This window comes from Danio aesculapii, chromosome 13 (assembly GCF_903798145.1).
Source record: "Danio aesculapii chromosome 13, fDanAes4.1, whole genome shotgun sequence".
NCBI classification, from domain to species: Eukaryota; Metazoa; Chordata; class Actinopteri; order Cypriniformes; family Danionidae; genus Danio; species Danio aesculapii.
Genome location: NC_079447.1, coordinates 18,923,235 through 18,939,441, shown reverse-complemented (window position 1 = coordinate 18,939,441; position 16,207 = coordinate 18,923,235). Strand labels below are relative to the sequence as shown.

At 35.2% G+C, this 16,207-nt stretch overlaps 1 protein-coding gene across 2 annotated transcripts in view; it reads left to right on the top strand.

Moving 5' to 3' along the window:
- Positions 1-16,207, top strand: part of macrod2 (mono-ADP ribosylhydrolase 2) — an 865,478-nt gene that overhangs the window by 812,240 nt on the left and 37,031 nt on the right. For both annotated transcript variants that reach the window (XM_056470919.1, XM_056470918.1), the window contains 3 exons: positions 4,792-4,857; positions 9,784-9,861; positions 13,781-13,858. In XM_056470919.1, coding sequence (XP_056326894.1) covers positions 4,792-4,857; positions 9,784-9,861; positions 13,781-13,858 — 222 coding nt within the window. The remainder of the gene's footprint in view (positions 1-4,791; positions 4,858-9,783; positions 9,862-13,780; positions 13,859-16,207) is intronic.

The following is a 16,207-nucleotide window of genomic DNA, read 5'->3' as shown; positions in this document are numbered from 1 at the left end:
AAAAACCTAAAAAGTGAAGAGAGCTGTGAAAACAAAACTGAACATTAGTTTGTTTTGCATTTATTTGATCAACATATATGATCTGAATTTAAAATAAATATTTTCAATATTTTATTTTATTCTATTTTATTTTGTTTTATTTTGTTTTCATTTATTTTATTTTAGTGTTTATTATTTTATTATTTTATTTATTTGATTATTTTATTTTATTTAAAAACCTAAAAAGTGAAAAGAGCTGTGAAAACAAAACTCAACATTAGTTTGTTTTGCATTTGTTTGATCAGCATATATGATTTAAGATAAATACTTTCAATATTTTATTTTATTTTAATTATTATTTATTTTTGTTTATTTTATTTAAGAGCAGTTATTCGGAACTAAATTACTCAAGTTGTTTTTTTTCATCATTATTTATCAGAGAAACTGGAAAAACAAATTGCTGCACAAATTCCACAAAAAATAGGTGGAAAAAAACATCAATAAACATTGATGATATTAAGTATAATATTCTACAATATTGAATCAAATAAATACAGCTTTTCTGAGCAGAAGAGTCTTCTTATTCTTTAAAAACATTTAACAATTCTTAACATTTCCAAACTCAGTTGTGCATGACATTCATACATATTTACATAATCTCAAGTCTCCAAAAAATGTACCAATACTTGTTCAAATCACTGTATACTCCCAATTTCTCAGAGCATAGGACCAATTAGATAAAAAAATATTCAAAACAGGTTTGTCTGTGCATCTTGCTATGCACAGATTTTACTCAAACACATGCCGTCTTCATGCTAGTGGAGGAATAAATTAATGGATTCTCTCTGGTCTTTCCGCTTCACGTGTCACGCTGTACCCATTCACTGAAAGCTCTGCCTCTGTTGTCCTTCAACTCCTCTCATTACGGACAGGGAGAGTGGCTGTCAGTTACAGTTATTACCGTGACGTGTGTGTGTGTGTGTGTGTGTGTGTGTGTGTGTGTGTGTGCGTGTGTGTGTGTGTGCGTGTGTGCGTGTGTGCGTGTGTGCGTGTGTGCGTGTGTGCGTGTGTGCGTGTGTGCGTGTGTGCGTGTGTGTGTGTGTGTTTAATGAGACACCTCGCTCCAGTCCACACGAACGTACACAGACAGACATCAGAACATGTGCACCGACAGACACACACCACTGCACACGCTCAAATGATCACTTGTATACACACACACATATGCCTGGCTCCCTCTGGGTATTCATGTAGCGTGATCGAAACTTTACGCTCAAACCCTGAGGACAAAACCAGCCAGAGTCTGCCTCACTAACGTTGAGCTCGCGCTTAATGTCACTTTGACTGCAGAGCTCTGAGTGGCATTTGCACACTCATAAACTGCTGTTTCATTTTCGGGTTGGGGGTATCGACTGTGGTTATTATTATTATTATTATTATTATTTATTTATTTATTTTATTTATTTATTTTTTTTTTTTTGACATCCTTATTGCCAACTTTTGGTTTACTTAAATTAAAAAAGTGTGAATATGAGCTATATGAAAAGTAGATGATTGTACAAAAATGATACCAAATCCTGCTATGTATATGATGTCCTTTTAGTCTTTCTATGTACTGTACTGTATGTACAAATCCAGTGACATTTGAATTCTTTTTGTAAAGTATTTCCAAAATGCTGTTTAACAGAGAGATTTTTTTAACATTAAAGTTTTAATGAGTTTTTTCTAATAGCTCATTTATTTTGATTTTGTCTTTTTGTTTTTGTCTACTATTAATATTTTGCAGGATAGTATTCACTCTAAAGTGAGAATTAAAAGGCTTAACTACTTAAGTACGAGTAGCAGTGCGATTTGACTGTATATCGGCACTGGTGGAAGGCATGCGTTGACTCGAGACCACAGGCCAAGTGCCTTAGTGTCTCACCTGTGATGATATACAGTCATATTGCACTGCTACAAGTGTGATATTGAGTTTATACAACAGTTTGACGGCAAAATCGTGTATATAAAAAAATAAAATCAAACATAGATAAAAATCCTTTTTTATAAGTAACTTCTAAAAGGTAACTAAAGGAGTAACTAAAAAGTTATTCCGCCATTCATTCACATCTGCAGCTGATGTCATAACAGCAGAAACCGTTGCATCTTCACAAAGGTCACTTTAGATCTAGCATTTGGATGATTCTCTAGCATACTGTCCAAAATGATGACAAAACAGGTGATTTTGCTCACATTTTAAGATTATAAGGCTGAACGGCATGAAATGCCATCAGTCTAGAGACATTTTTCAGTATTTCTCTGTTACAATCGGGAGATCACAATAATTAACCTTGAAAAAGCCAAAGCAAAGGAATCACTACCAGATTAGTATGGTATAAATACAGCACTACAACATACAAAAGAGAGAGATTGACTTAGAATGTGCACTTTACCTGTTCTGTAAAGATTTGTTCAGCTGTAGTTTGAAGTCTATGCTGAGAAAATGCCGTAAGGACTTACTATGCGGTCTCTGTTGCCATCTTGTGGTTGAACACCAACCGTCTTTTCTTTCCTCAGTATGATAGGTTGATGGCCGTCGATGCACTGAATCTCTGAAATTATGAATATTTAAGGTACTATCCTAATAAATAAACTGCGTAGTTGCAATCTAAACAGCTACATTCTTGCCTAAAAAAGCCTCAAAAGTTCATTATATTGTCCAACAGCAGCAATATTTGTCAAACTGTAGTGAGTCTATTGATCAGCTGTTACTCTATGTGGGCAAAGTAATACAGAAGAGTGAAGAGGCTGTACAAGTTCTGATATTAGCACACGGCTATCAGCCAATCAGATTCGAGAACCAGACAGAACTCTGACAAAAAAAAAGTCCAATTTTAAAAACTGCTTTTATTCCACCCAAACTAAATGAAATACTACTTTCTCCAGAAGAATATAATATATCTGAATCTATTAAACATCACTTAGGAAATATATATTTATAAAAAAAAAGAATTGTAATTTCACAAGATTGCTAATTATTCTGCCTTCATTTGTATTATTTCATTAAATCATTTATTTTAAAAAGTATAAACTGTTTACATGCAGTTTTAATCTTTAAATGTTTACTTTTTTACATATTTATTATTTTACATATTTATTCAATGTGTATATTTATATAGGTCATGTAACTGTATGGATATTTTGTTTTTCTATAGATATTAACTCGTGATCACTCACAGACATATCCACATAAGCTCAGTATCACAGTCCCACCTAGTACTGTCTTGGTACCAGTTTTTTTTTTCTCCATGACATCCTTATCGCCAACTTTTGATTTACTTTCTCCTACCAGCATTGACGGCTGTAGCTATAAGCATTATTTATAGTAGTCTAGCCAAGCAGAGGAAGCAGAAGCACATGTTCTGCGTGGACTGAACACAAGAGCCAGTTATGATCCCTGGAGGAAAGCAAAACACAGAGGTTTTTAAGACCAGGTGAGATGGAGCTGGAGATGCAGAGAGACAGAGGCTAAATCTGAATTTACCTGAGTGCTGAGCACCTGCGACGCATGAATCATTCCCATATGCGTGCAGGTCAGACACAACTGCAAAATTTGGGTTTTATGTTTTTAAATGCATTAATTAAACAATGTGCTCAATCTTGCCTGTTTATATTTAAAATATAACCGAATGTCATACCTAATGTAAATTATTTAAAACAAATTATTGCTGAAAAATGGGGGGAAAACTTGTGGTTTGCTTGATGATTAAAATTTAATTGAACAATTAATTAGTATTTTAGGGCTGCACTGCGATCTTTCAATCAAGCTTTTTAATGTGTTACCAAATGTGCTTGTTGTAACTATTCCTGATAAGATTTTTTGGTATATAAACAGGGTTAGAAATTAACACCTGCCAAATCAGCCATGGCGGCTAACACATATCAACATAGTAGCCAATTTGGCACGTTATGTTTCATAAATGATGTTATCTTGTTATTGCCGTCAGCTCTTCCCCTAAAGGGAGCCTGAAACATTATAGCATAACAAAGTGTAAAGAAGGATGCGCACTGAACATCTTTAAAACCCAAACATAAATCCTTACAGAAACATCACACTTTCACACGTTACAATTACTTTAAAATCAAATGTGAGACATTTTTTAAGATAAATGTCTCTGTTTCACATTTATATTGTGAAGCTTATGTTGTTTTTTATGGAATATATAGAATAATATACTGTAGGTTATCCTTTCTCTTTCTGTTTGTTTGTTTGTTTGTTTGTTTGTTTGTTTGTTTGTTCAAATACTTTAATTCAAACTCATTGGAACCGCTTTTGTAACCGCAGTCTAAAGTGAATCTGTATAGTGATTAGAGTGTTGTCATATCCTAATGTGTGCAATTCTTTTAAATGAAAAAGACAGCTAAAAAGCCTTGCCAAATTCTTATTTTTTTAAAAAAGATCCTTACAGTCTAAGGCTATAGAAAAAACTGACCTAAGAACCAACCTTTTTTTTTTTTTTTTTTACATACATGGCCATATATCTCTGTACAAACAGTATCAAATCCTACTGACAAAGGGTTTGTGTGAATCTTCAGTTTTCCCATAGACAACTGGAGAAGTAAAATTCACACCCTGGCTGAAAACATTTCATTTCAGCAGGAAAAGCAAGCCAAGCTTGGCAAAATAAACAATTTATCCTGAAAATGAATGACACCCATATTGTTTTCTCTGCATTGGCATCCATGCTTGCGTCTCTGGAAGGTGCATGTGGGTCTCTTGGCTCCAGATATTTCATGAGAAGTTTAATGGTTTTTCTGTTTGTATTTTTAAAGCTGACAGCTCCCAAGCCGAGACCCTGGTCCAGGAGAACAAAACGCCTGAAAAGGGAGACCCTAGAGGTAACATCTCCAGTCTATCTGCTGCAAACATTTGCTCAAAGTTTTTTGTGATTCAGTGGAAGTCTGTAAGCACAATTTTGTAACTTTGGCTCAAGAGGTTATTGACATAGTTTTCAGAAACTGAAAATATATAGTTTTAAACAAATTACATTACATTAAAATGTAAAATTATATTACATTAAAGCATTTTAGTTTTCAAACAATGTTTTAGAATTGAATAAGCCCCTCATCCGTATTGCCATTTTTACTTTATTTCATAAAAACTTTCTCCGTCCACACAATACAGCAAAAAACACATGATACGTGACCATTTACGATAAGACTTTACCACTGGGACTTTGCTGCCATCCATACTTACCATCTACCTGTTGTCAAATGGTCAAATAAGAGGAGCTTGATGAATCAGGCAATGATATACAATAGTCCCAGTAGTGCCAGTCAAAGTGTGATTGTGGAGACCCATGCCTCCATTTTCAGTAGTTTGCTTTTCAGTCCATTTACACTGAAATAGAACACCAACATATCCAAACTAAACTAGGATCTTCAAGCCTGATCTCATGAAGAAACATAACTATTTGGCGTTTTGTCAGTTTAGTGGCTAATTTGTACGAATTCATATGAGTTTAGTTGTAGGAAAATGTACGATTTTAAAAAGGAGGCATGGCACCCAAACCCGCACCAACCGTCATTGGGGGATAAGCAAATCATACTAAATTGTATGAATGAGATCATACAAATTCATAGGAATTACTACTAAATCAAAAAATTACAAATTGCTGTGAGATTGTGTTGGATCTTCATTCAGTAAAGGCACAACTAAACAGATGTGTTTTCAGTCTTGATTTGAATGTGCCTACTGTTGGAGCACATCTGATTATTTCTGGAAGCTGATTCCAGCAGCAGGGGGCGCATTCATAGCTGAAGGTGGATTCATCCTGCTTTGAGGATAACCCTTGGAATTTCTAGATTATTTGATCATTAAGATCTGTGTGATCTGTTTCGTTTTTATGCAGTGAGCATATCTGTAATGCATTGAGGTCCTATGCCATTCAGTGATTTATAGACAAGTAATAATACTTTAAAGGGCACCTATGGTAAAAAATCTACTTTTCAAGCTGTTTGGACAGACATATGTGCATGTATGGTGTATAGACTGTCATATTAGGGTGATATAAGCACACCCAGTGCTTTTTTTTTCAATTTAACAACATAAAAAACAGTGGACCAATTGGAGCGGTTTTCAAACCGACTGCAACTTTGCGTAGGAGAGCGGTCCCCCCGCCCACCAATATTGATTGACAGGCGCGTCATCATATCCTCAGTTTGTTGATTCTAGTCCGCCATTTTCAGCGTGAGTCGAAGCGATATCACTAAAGGAACACCCTAGCTCTATTTTTAGATGCAAGGCTCATTGGGCTCAACACAAGATCAATATTCTCCACATTATCGCTCTAATCGGAATTATTGGTTGTATCTTTAGGTAGGTTTGCAAACATGTGTACTTCTCATTGAGTCTACCTTATACTTCAGCCGTTTGCATTTCTCGCGATCCCAGAAGCTCCCTGTGATCTTAACTAGCATGCGTTTTAGAATTCTAAACATAGGTTTCTATCGAACTGTGGACACACCCCTAACATGACACTTTTTAACACATTATAATAAAAAATCCTAACTGGAAACAAATCCTCAAATTCTCGCAATGTTTTTAAGATGATAGCATGCTAATTTAGTTTCTTGACCTTATTTTTTTGTTGTTTGACCACTAGAGCCAAGGTATCCATTCACCTTGAGACCCTCATCTTTGTTCAGAAATGCAATGACTTTAGTTTTCTTTTAAACTGAAGAAAGTTCTGGCACATGCAACTGTTAATTTAATCAATCCAAGCACACTTTACAACATACACACACTCCTTGATTCTGATTGGCTGATGGATATTCTAAGTACTCATGGGTAAAGTAGGTATATACATATATACGCTGAATATATGAATATATTCAGTACGCTGAATGATTTTAGTTATTTCATGAAATAAATATTATAACAATGCATTTTCTAGTAATTCAAAGACCTGTCATCAGTTATTCCTTATATACTGTACTGTATGCAACAGCTCTTTCCTACTTGTGGTTTAAAATAAGCTAAAAACATGTTCACATTTAAATAAAACCTGACAGTGTGGGATAAAACAATCCTTACATTCTGCCTTTAAAATACTAAATCTGCTTTCCCAAATCGCAGAAATATTTCAACTTAAAAAATTATCTCTCCCTAAGTGAGCAAGCTATAGTTGCAGTAAGATCAACAGTCCTCAAGTGGCTGGTTATTAGGGTGGAAGTTACCAGTTTGTGTGTGTGTGTGTGGCTGATATTAGTCTTACTTTCCTGCAGAACCCCGAACGAGTCTGGCTTTCAGTAAGTGAAGGACGGAGGCCTCCAGGGCTCCATATTGCCCAGGTGGTGCGATATGAGCCTCACACAAACAGCCACACACGCTTCCCACTCCTCCATTGATTATGTGAACGCATGTCTGTGTCCCTGTGAACTGCGACTTCAAACGCTCTCCACGCAGATGGAGTCAGTGTGCATTAAATCCTGTTTTTGTGTCTTTCATCTGATGCGGTGTGTATGTGTGTGTGGGCGAGGGGCAAAATTGATGTCTTTTGCGGCCTTGTATCCCACTCCAGAGCAGACACAGGTGTTAGCTGGAACTGCACAGATGGATACTCGGACTCTCCATCCCTTTTAAGAGCGAGAGGGAGAGAGAGAGAGAGAGAGAGAGACCCAAACACAAATTAAAGGCATTAGGCTGAAACAGCTGCTCCAGTTCACCCCAAAGTGGAGGCTTAATATCATTCAGTCTTAAGCAATGGGTCGCCTGTTTCCTCTCCATTAAAGCCATCATTTAGAACTCATCATGTTCATCTGAGCACTCGTTCAGCCATACTTCATTTCATGGTATATACAGTTGTTCAGTATTATTGCAAGCGTTATAGCCGGTTTGTAGTGAGTATGGTGATTTGCTAGCTCAGACATCAGGTTTGGTGTACTTATTAGTATAACTTATGGGAAATGCTAAGCTCAAGACGCCTTGAGGTTTAACATTTAGTTTCTTTCTGTCTTTCAAGTGTTTAAATGTATATAAAACGGGTTGTGTGTGAGTCTGTGTTGTTTGTGTAACCCTCATAAAGCATTTAGGACACTGAAGAGATATATAAAAAATGCACAACTCTAAAATTTACCTTATGTTTATTTGTATATCATCTCATTTGTTAAATTATTTTTGTCACTTTAAGCTGAAATGCTCTAGTGTCTTGAAAAATATCTAGTAACATATTACTTACTGTCATCTTGGCAAAGATAAAATAAATTAGTGATTAGAAATGAGTTATTAAAACTATTAAGTTTATAAATGTGTTGAAAAAAATCTTCTCTCTGTTAAACAGAAATTGGAGGAAAAAATAAACAGGGCTAATAATTCAATAATTCTGACTTCAACTATATATATATATATATATATATATATATATATATATATATATATATATATATATATATATATATATATATATATATATATATATATATTGCTCAAATTGGATCAATGCATATCCATATTATCAAATTGATAAAATTGATATAATAATTTCTGAATATTTATGTATTTTTCATTTTAAAAAATGCAGCTTTGAACTTTAAAGTCTTTTTTTCAAAAACATAAAAATAATGTTATGCATTTATACAGAGTTTTATTTCATAAGAAGTTTTATTATTTATTTATTTATTAAGAAAAAAAATTCACTGAACAAAAAATAACGTGAATCCATAAAATGTCATTATTGTGTGTTTCACTACACTTTTCATTATGGTAGAATCACTAACAGTCTCTCTTATTGCTTATTGCTTTAGTGTTTATTGCACTTCCAAAAATAAGGTATTTCTGTTTGTTAAATATAAATTAAAACTGCGGCCACTTGACAATCACTATTGTCCACTAAAACCCAAGTAAATAATACAAAACAGTTAACTTGCGTAAAATGCACTAAAGCGCATGTGTCAAACTCAGTTCCTGGAGGGCGGCAGCTCTGCACAGTTAATATTTAACCCTAATTTAACACACTTGATCAAACTAATTGATTCCTTCAGGCTTGATTTAAACCTACAGGTAAGTGTGTTGAAGCAGGGTTAAAACTAAACTGTGCAGGGCTGTGGCCCTCCAGGAACTGAGTTTGTCACCCCCGCACTAAAGGATGAGCAAATTCAATTCAAGCCAGTTTCAAATCAAATCAATATTTCCAAATTGCTGTAATTTTACAATCTTTAAATATAACAAGTTTCAACAATTTACCCAAACCACTTTAATTTCCCATAACAACCCATGAAACACACCACAACAAATGTAAGCCCTAATCCTCATTCTGACACACAGATCATTCACTCACATTTATACCATGAGTGCACCTGAACAGACATGACTAATCGGAGACTTCAGCCATACATACAAACCTGCAACACCCACCCACACACACACACACACACACAGAGCAAACAAGAGAGAAGAACATCTGCTGCATCCAGTAGAGCACCAAAGAAAGGCTCTCCATCTCCCAGATGCTGTGGTTTTACCAGCCGTCCCTGATCAATTAAACGCCTACAGCAAATTCCATGAGAAAGGGTGAAAGACTGAACATTTGCATTGCATTTCCATATTTGTTCAGTTTCCCGCTCTAAAAATGCCATTCAGATGTTAAAATAAAAAGCGAGTTTGTGTGATAATTATTTCGCTACTCAATATTCTCTGTGATATTGTTCAAAGTGTGATATATCGCATTTGTTTTGTGCCATGTCATGTTTTCTGCTCCTTTCAGCTGATATTGACACATTTCCCAGATGCATGTTATTTATGTGTGTGTTTTGGGTTGTTTTTAGTTGAAGGGAGTCCAGCGGCCAAGAAGAAAGATGAACAGGAGCTGAAGAAAGACAAGGGAGGCGACCCGCAAGTCCTTGGTAAGATTACACATCATTCACACACTGTTTTCCTGACTGGAGATAAAAGAAACATCAGCACAGACAGATTACAGAAAAGGGCTCAGAAGACAGACAAAAAAAACACTTATAAAACAATGAAAACTTAAGGACGATTTGAATATTTTATCATATTATCCAACCGTATCTGCTTCTGTATATAATTATTTGCATGGCAAGTGTAATCTGATAATTCTGCATTTTAATTATTGCATCAACAGTGTAGCTTTTTTCCTCTTCTGCTAGATTGCCTGAGGTTTTTATTTTGTGAGTCTGGTTGTTCCTCTCACAGATAAGGCCAGTGATTATTTATAGATAGTTATGAGTAAAATTGCTTTACATTCACTGAAAGTTTAATTACATGCAGAAAGTTTTCTGGGATATGTGACTCGATAACTGTATCAGCACTGATCAAAGGAAGGCTGAGAAGTTGTTAATTCATTAATTCAAAAAGCCTATCAGTGAATTTCTAATTGACTGATTATTGATTCTGCTGATGTTATGCATCTTAAACTGATGTAGACTTAAATCTTGTGCCCTTGGTATATAGTAGTGACCTTTTAAAAAAATGTTTAATCTTTTTTTTTAGTTGGTTGGTTAGTTGGTTCATGTTTTCTGTGTTTAGATATGTACAACTTCTTTGTTGTAAATTTCTGACTTATAACCAAGTTATTATGTATATTATTACTTTTTGTGAAATAATAGGTCACACTTTACAATAAGGTTTTATTAATTAATGAATTTACTGACATGAAGTAATTACGAACAATACTTGTACAGCATTTATTAATCATAGTTCAATATTTATCTACCGTGAATTGGGTATATGCACACAGACTTTTAATTTTCAGGCAGCCAGCCCAATGGCTTCCAGTGAGCTGTCTTTCCATTACAAAATCATCACATTTAAAATCTGTTTTCTTTCAAAATAAGTGATCATCATTACCTGATAGATATAATATATAAAGTCTCAGACCGGACAAGAAGCACTCCGTTAAATTTTTTCCCTGCCATGTAGAGTTTACACAATCTATCATCTTATTTTATGCTTGAACAACTAAATAAATGCTTAAGTTTATTTAACTGATTGTATTTTAATTACATTAGGATATCGATGCTGTAAAAGGAACCTTATGAAATAAAAAATAGTCACATTAACCTTTCACCGGAAGTTTACTGTTGGCTGAAAAACACTAGGGGCTCTATTTTAAAGATCTAGGTGCAAAGTCTAAAGCGCAGGGCGCAAAAGCATTAAAAGCATGTCTGAATCCACTTTTGCTATTTTAAGGACGGTAAAATATGCTCTCCACCACGGCGCATGGTCTAACAGGGTTGTGTTTATTTCTCTTAATGAGTTATGGGTGTATTTTGAGAATAAACCAATCAGTCTCATCTCCCATTCCTTTTAAGAGTCAGTTGCGTCGCTCCATGGCGCATTTGCTGTTTACATGGTGGACTTTGTAGGGGAAAATCTGAACGCTTCACTAGCGAGAAAACAGTTAAACACACCCATCTGCAGCAAGGATAAAGAGCCTCCTCCATTCGGCCTCTTTACTTTCACTTTTTCGTTCTCTCTTACGTGAATAAGGAAACAGTGTTTTTCACACTCCACTAAAGACATCCATTAGCCTACATGATTAAGTTAGTTTGTTTAGTGCAAAGGTTTGTTTCAAAACTATTTCTAAATTTTGTTCTAATTTCCAGCAAATGAATAAATGAACAATAATAATGAAGTGTGGTCAAAAAACCACACTTTATATTCAAATACACTGCTATGCCCCATGTGATCCAAAACCTGACATGTAGACAAATCTGAGCTTGTTTTTACTAAAACAAATATAAATATGCATATAATAAATAATACTGCTAATAATAATAACATTATACTAATGCAGATTGTCATGAATAAACTGAAAAAAGCCCCCGGAAATGGAGGCAGTGGTTTTTATATTTATGTAGAAAGTAATAATTTTTGTAGTATTTTATTCCTTTAATTTTTTCATTTGTAAAGATATCTGTGTATTGCTGGACATCCTGCGTGTGTACGCAATGTGTACGCTTTTAAAGTGCACAACTACCGAGCTCTGTGCTGGACTTTAGACCTGCTTTCAGCTTGTCTATTGCACAGTCTATTTTAGTTTCTCAAAATAGCAATGTGCCCAACAAAGCGCCTTAACACACCTCTTTTCTCGACCGGAACACCCTTGAGTCCACAACATGGCTCAAATGTATTTGCTATTTAAACAACGTGGCAGAAAATTATAAAATTAAGGTTGCGCTGGTCTGAAAATAGCATCAAGTTGGGGCAAACATGTCTTGCGCCTTATTGTGTTGGGTGTATGATAGGGCCCTAGCTGTGCATATAGCCCATTAACATGAACTTACAATGAACAACTGTATTTTCATTACCTATTGTTAAATAACATAAACAAATACTTTAAGAAATGTATTGTTCATTGTTTGTTTGTGTTAGTAAATCCATTGACCAACATTAAGTAATACAACCTTATTGTAAATAATAAATAATTTTATGTAATTGCTTTTGTGATAATCAGCAGCATTAATAATGGATTCAATAGTTTGAAACACTGTTTATTTCATCAAAGATGTGAAAGCCAACTTTATCATCTCAAAAACATTTTGTATTGATTTAGATTTAGTGTACTATATATTAAGGCCGGACAATAAAATGATCTATAACAGGGGTGTCCAAACTCAGTCCTGGAGGGCCGGTGTCCTGCATATTTTAGTTCCAACCCCAATTAAACACACCTGAACTGGCTAAACAAGCTCTTTCTAGGTGTACTAGAAACTTCCAGGGAGATGTGTTGAAGGAAGTTGGAGCTAAACCATGCAGGACACCATCCCTCCACGACCAAGTTTGGACACCCCAGACCTAAAATTACCTTTTGACCTAAAATCGAAACCTTGATTAATTTAACACCTACATTTTGAATAAAATAAAATAAATAATTATTTTACTTTCCATGTAATTATTTATGTGCAAATTTTCCCCCTCATAGTTCACTATGTAAACATTTATACTGTAAATATACTCAACTATTAAAGGTGGGACATTGTTTATTTCCTTCATGATTTGTAAAATAATTGAAAGAAACAAACTTGTTCTGGTTATTTGGTGACTATTTCACATATATGCTAGTTGAAATAAGTATTTTAAAGATCTCTCAATAGTCTGCAATCGTGACTCAATCATGCTGAAGAATTTCTCAATTTGTCTTGAAAATCCACTTAGAAGAGCCATTACAGGTTTTCAAATATGGCATTGTGTGTACTGTTTAAAATTTTTTTAAACTCAAACATCCAAAGCCCTGGTGTCTTAATATGTACTTGCCAGCTGTGACCACACAGCCTTGTTAAACACAGACATCTTAAAACTGAAAACAAAACTACGCATAGTGTTTTCTCAATTGCGTATGCTGTCAAAGAGCTGTCAGCCATTTAAAGCAGTACGAAAGGGCAGAAGAAGCAGCTTTCATTTTTTTAATCAAGAGATCCAGTCATCTTAAGCACCTGGCAGATAGTAAATGGTGTGTGTATGTGTTTGTGTGTGTGCGCGCGCACGTGCATAAGCAACAGATGAGCATCATCAAGGCCCGCTCTCTCCTTTTGCCATTTCCGTGATCGATTGCTCTCCTCAGATGAGTCTGTCCTCCCCTCACTCTTGAGGGCAGGGCTTCAAATTTGTCTCAGAGCCCCATTATTAAAAATGATAACTGTAATCTCACCGGCTGCCGGATCTGAATGAGGAAATAAAGGGACAGTAATTCTGAACTGGATGAATTATGAATGGATCTTTTCGAGTCGGAAAGGACAATGTTATTGGATTAGTATTGTTTTTTTGATCCGTTAATATGTTAATCTGTCTCGTTCTGTCAAGGCGAGGAGAAAGAGCAAAGCCCAGGAAAGAAGAAGATGCAGAAAGGCCAGGCTGATGAAGAGGGAAAACCGGTGGAAGGTAAGATCAGTATCATGAAGAAACATAGATGTTAGTGTCCTGTTTTTTCTTTGATTTGAAAGCCAACACAGCAATGAAAAGTGTTTAATGTTTTTTTCACCTTAATTACAAAAAACATGTATGTAAAACATATATTAATAAAACATTTTTATAATGTCCATAGTCAAACAGTTTTGCTAGCACATTTTCTTCCATTACTGTATAAAAAAACAATGAAAGTCATCTGAAACTTTAATACCAACATAATATAAAAAATCTTCCAAATATCAAAATAACTTCTTTCTGAAAAAGAAATAGAAGTTAATCATTGTATAATTAAATAAAATGTAGATGAAACATGATTTAATTCTTTGTTGCTATTTATTTATGTATTTACTTCTTTATTTTTATGTATTATATTTGTGTGCATGCATGTGTGTTTGTGCGTGTTAAAGCCAAAATTATTTATTGAAGTAAAAATATATCCCAATTGCTGTTTAAAAGTGAAAGATTTCAACACATTATTAATCATAATAATTTGAATAATGCCTTCATCCTTATTCACTTTATTTACAGACATGAACAAATTTTAGTTGGCCTTTTAAATGCTTGTTTGAACCACAGTTCTAAACCAATATCTCATTTTTATTAGTTTTTTCAGTCAAATTTGATTCATAATTGCTTTTTTCAGTTTCGAGTTATTTAATTGTATTGTATTCAGTGTATATTTATATAGCACTTTTATTGTGTATGACCCAAAGTGCTTCACAATCATGAGGGGGGTGTCTCCACACCACAACCAGTGTGAAACCGATGCCACAGGACAAGTGTGTCAGTGCGCTCACCACACACCAGTTATAGGTGGAGTGGAGAAATAATGATACTGCCAATTCGGGGGATGTGGATGATTGGAGGAAAATGGAGGGAATTTGTCCAGGACACAAGAGTTACACCACATGAAGTTTATTTATAAATTAATTTCGAGAGGATCATGTGCGTATGATTGACCACGGCTGGTCCCTATAATATGATTTACCAATCAGATGATTCCAAACGTACATAAAAAAACAGATTTCCTTACCTTAGTCATCTTCATATTGAAGATGACTAAGGTAAGGAACCCACCCTCCCTCTTTCCTAGATTAATCCAGGATAGGGCAGCACGGCAGCTCAATGGTTAGCACTGTTACCTCACAGCAACAAGGTCACTGATTCGAGTCCTGGCTGGAGTTTAAATGTTTTCCCCGTGCTTGTTATGGTTTCCCTCAGGTGCTCTTGTTTCCTCCCACAGTCCAAAGACATGCAGTATAAGAGAATTGAATATACCAAAATGGCACAGTATATGAGGGTTTTAGTACTGGGCATTCACCGCATAAACACATGTTGATATAGTTGGTGGTTCATTTCACCGTGGCAACCCCTAATAAACAAGGAATAGGCAGAACAAACAAATTCAAAGGAGCTTTCAAAACCCACCTGAGCTTAGACTCTCCTCTCTGCTGATGAAACAAGAGAGAGCTCCAGGCTCAAGGATCTTCTGAGCACAGGGCTCTCTCCCAGGACAGCATGCCAAACACGCTTTATTATCAATCATCAGCTAAGTGTGAACTCTTGAATACTCTTTACAAGAAGTGCCATGGGATTTTTTTATGAGCACAGAGAGTTAGGACCTCGGCTGATATGGCTGTGGCCATCATTGGCTGCTGTATTATTATTTTTTTCTTTAATAGAAGGGTACCAACAGTTTTGTCCACTTCTGTATAGTGTATATATACTGTGCTGTACATAGTGGCATGTCTGGTACGTTCAATTATGGCCACTATTTGTGTACGCAAAACTTGATTAAAGTGTTATGTACACAGTTAATGAATAACGATTCCCATTTAGACACTAGCAACAGACTAATATACACACAAACCCACACATACTTAAAGACGGCAGTACCAGATGTTAGACACGGAGAAGGTGAGATCGATACAACATATTTAAGAGGATAAAGCCAAGCTCAACACCTCACCATACGGCGCTTTTAACAAAAACACGCTCACGTTCACACACAAACAGCCTACAATAACACCTCAGCCGAGTGTTTCCGAGTGCTGTTGGCACATGGTCATTAGGCCACGGCTGCCAAGGTGTGTAAGCTTGTGGAACTTAGAAAGTCTAATGTGTGTGTCTGTGTTAGCATGAGGTTTAGATAAAATGACTGACTTGCATAGAAAAAAAAAAAAACACAGTGAACATGGAGCCCTCGAGACTTTATTCAAAAGTATATATCAATAATAAAAGCATACATTTGTTTCTGTACATAAAAGTGTAGATTCTATGTACCCTTTTCTGCCTTTACTTTTTTAAGCAATACAGAACAGA